The following is a 2,579-nucleotide window of genomic DNA, read 5'->3' as shown; positions in this document are numbered from 1 at the left end:
AGGTACTGTCTGAGCATGTTACAGGCATTGTCTCGTCTACTTATTACAATAACCCTGTGAGGTCAGCACTGCTACAATGCCCATTTTATAACTGAAGAAACTGAGGCACAGAGAGGTTAAGTGACTTGTCCAAGGTCACCCAGCTAGCAAGTGGCAGAGCTGAGATTCAAACCAAGGGCTTCAACAATTATAACCACTACCCCATATCGCCTTTCTAAACTGAGCGGCACCCAAAGATATTGGCTCAGGTCATCCCACAGACAATCATAGAAAAATAAGAGAAAACGGGTCGGTAACCCAAGGGACAGCGTTGTAGATATCAAGGAGCTTCAGAAGCAGACTCCTCAGGCAAGAAAAGAAAGGAAGACAAGGTCCGGAGGTTGATCCCGCCTCAATTCAGGATGAGACAGTGGAGACCAGGATGAACCCGAAGCAACGGGACAAATATGGGAGCAACAAGCTTCCCAGATGCACTTCAAATTCCTCCACTTTGGGATCTCCGTTCTCCCTGGCATGGAGGCCTGCCCAGGCAGAAAAAGAGGCGGGACTCGTTCTCCAAGCCAATTTGTCCTATTTGTACCTCAAGGTCCTCCAGGCTGATCAGCCTGCCCTAGTGAGCCCCGCCCTCTGTATACACAGGAATGACCACAAAAAAGCCTTGCAGTCCTCCCCCAGGTCCCCAGCAAGCACCCTGTTCCGTAGCCTTTCGCACCTCAAGGAGCAGGGCCACACACTGAGGAGCAGCAGGGCCTCAGGGTTCATCTTGTTCAACCCCATACAGACAGCACCTCAGGGGAGGATGGCCTGAGCACGTTGGGAGCAGGGCTGATTCTAGAGTACAGGTCTCCCAGGCAGACCTGGCTGAGCCACAGCCCTCATGATCCCCATGTCCCCAGGCTTAGAGGGGCAGCTCTGTGAGGTGGAAACCAATGAGTGTGCCTCAGATCCCTGCCTGAACCATGCGGGTTGCCATGACCTGCTCAATGGCTTCCAGTGCATCTGCCTGCCTGGTGAGTACAGATGCCACTCTGGCCACCCTCAGACCCCAGGTCTCTGAACCTGCAGAGTTCAGGCCCAGCAATCACCCAAGGCCTTGAAGCTCTCTCTAGACTAGCCAAAGAGTCCTCCAAATCTGTCTTTGCTCCCCAAAATCTCTACTGTTACATCCCCAAATCTTCCCTTGCTTACTTGCCCATTCTCATCTCTGTCTTGCCAAATCACCCAACGATCCCTCCTTTCCAGCCCTCCTGCACAGGCTCTGTGTATGCGTGTTGAGGTCCCAGGCTGGTCTTGGCACTCTCATCATAAACCCAGGGAAAGCTGTCCCAGGCCTTTCTTCTCCAGCCTCACCTGACACCCCTCTGTCCCCTGCTACTATAATAACTACATTTATTCACCACTTACTCCAGACTAGCCATTTGGCTGTGTACTTTTCAGGCGTTATGTCATTTAATCTTTTTAACAATACCATGACGTAGGTTCCATTATTATTCCCCTTTTACACAGAACAGGAAACTGGGGCCTAGAGGGTTGACCAGCTTTCCCAAAGTTACACAGCTGGCAGGAGGCTGAGCTTCACCTTTTCCGCATCACTCTCCTGTTACCCCACGCCCACCTGCCCCAGGTGTCTTCTCTGGGAAGCTCTGCAAGTTCACCTTTCCATGCTGTGCCTCCCTCGATGACCTTGGCCTCCTCTCCCCACCCAATTCCACCCCACTAGGATTCGCCGGCACCCGATGTGAGGAGGATATCGATGAGTGCAGCAGCTCTCCCTGTGCCAATGGTGGGCAGTGCCAGGACCAGCCTGGAGCCTTCCACTGCAAGTGTCTCCCAGGTAAACTGGGGCACACACTGTGGGGGACAGCGGGGCAGGAGGCAGATGTCCGTGCAGGTCCCTGACCTTCCTGCTGTGCCACAGGTTTTGAAGGGCCACGCTGTCAAACAGAGGTGGATGAGTGCCTGAGTGACCCATGTCCTGTTGGAGCCAGCTGCCTTGATCTTCCAGGAGTCTTCTTTTGCCTCTGCCCCTCTGGTTTCACAGGTTAGCAGGGGAGGCATTGGAAAGAACTGGCAGAGTATCTTATTCCATTTGGGTTGGGGCAGAGTTCATTGGCGGGTGTTTGATGGTTGGGATGTGAGAATAGAATGAGAATGGTATCCTTTAAAAGTATTTAGTGTAAAACCTGCACAATTGTACAACCATACAACCATGGGGACAAGGGTAGGGGTTACTGTAGGGCCCACATGGGCCCAATGTAAATGGTGTGATTGGGGCTCGGGAGAAGAGGACTGGGCTCAAAGAAAAGGCATTCACTTGCTTATTTAGTAAGCACTTACTAAGTGCCTACTATGCCAGACACAGAGGCAAATCTGAGTAAGACAGTTGCCATCCTCACGTGACTTTAAGTCTAATACAGAGAGACCAACAAGTCTCCTGTTGATTATAGCCCACAGAGGTGCTCTAAGAGAAAAACGTGCAGGATGCTACAGGAGCACAGAGGACCAGCCAACCCAGACTAAAAATGGAGGAGGTGATGGCTGAGATGAGTCTTGAAAGATAAGCAGAGACTAGGTGTGGC

The 2,579-nt window shown here is 51.9% G+C and overlaps 1 protein-coding gene across 2 annotated transcripts in view; it reads left to right on the top strand.

The window, feature by feature from the left end:
• LOC105531504 (neurogenic locus notch homolog protein 4) overlaps positions 1–2,579 on the top strand; it is a 42,326-nt gene that overhangs the window by 7,104 nt on the left and 32,643 nt on the right. For both annotated transcript variants that reach the window (XM_011969423.1, XM_011969422.1), the window contains exons 10-11: positions 1,721–1,834; positions 1,919–2,041. In XM_011969423.1, the coding sequence (XP_011824813.1) occupies positions 1,721–1,834; positions 1,919–2,041 (237 nt within the window). The remainder of the gene's footprint in view (positions 1–1,720; positions 1,835–1,918; positions 2,042–2,579) is intronic.

This window comes from Mandrillus leucophaeus, unplaced genomic scaffold, assembly GCF_000951045.1.
Source record: "Mandrillus leucophaeus isolate KB7577 unplaced genomic scaffold, Mleu.le_1.0 Scaffold890, whole genome shotgun sequence".
In the NCBI taxonomy this organism is placed as follows: Eukaryota; Metazoa; Chordata; class Mammalia; order Primates; family Cercopithecidae; genus Mandrillus; species Mandrillus leucophaeus.
Note: the sequence above shows the minus strand (reverse complement) of the source record. Positions and strands in the feature narration are given on the sequence as shown.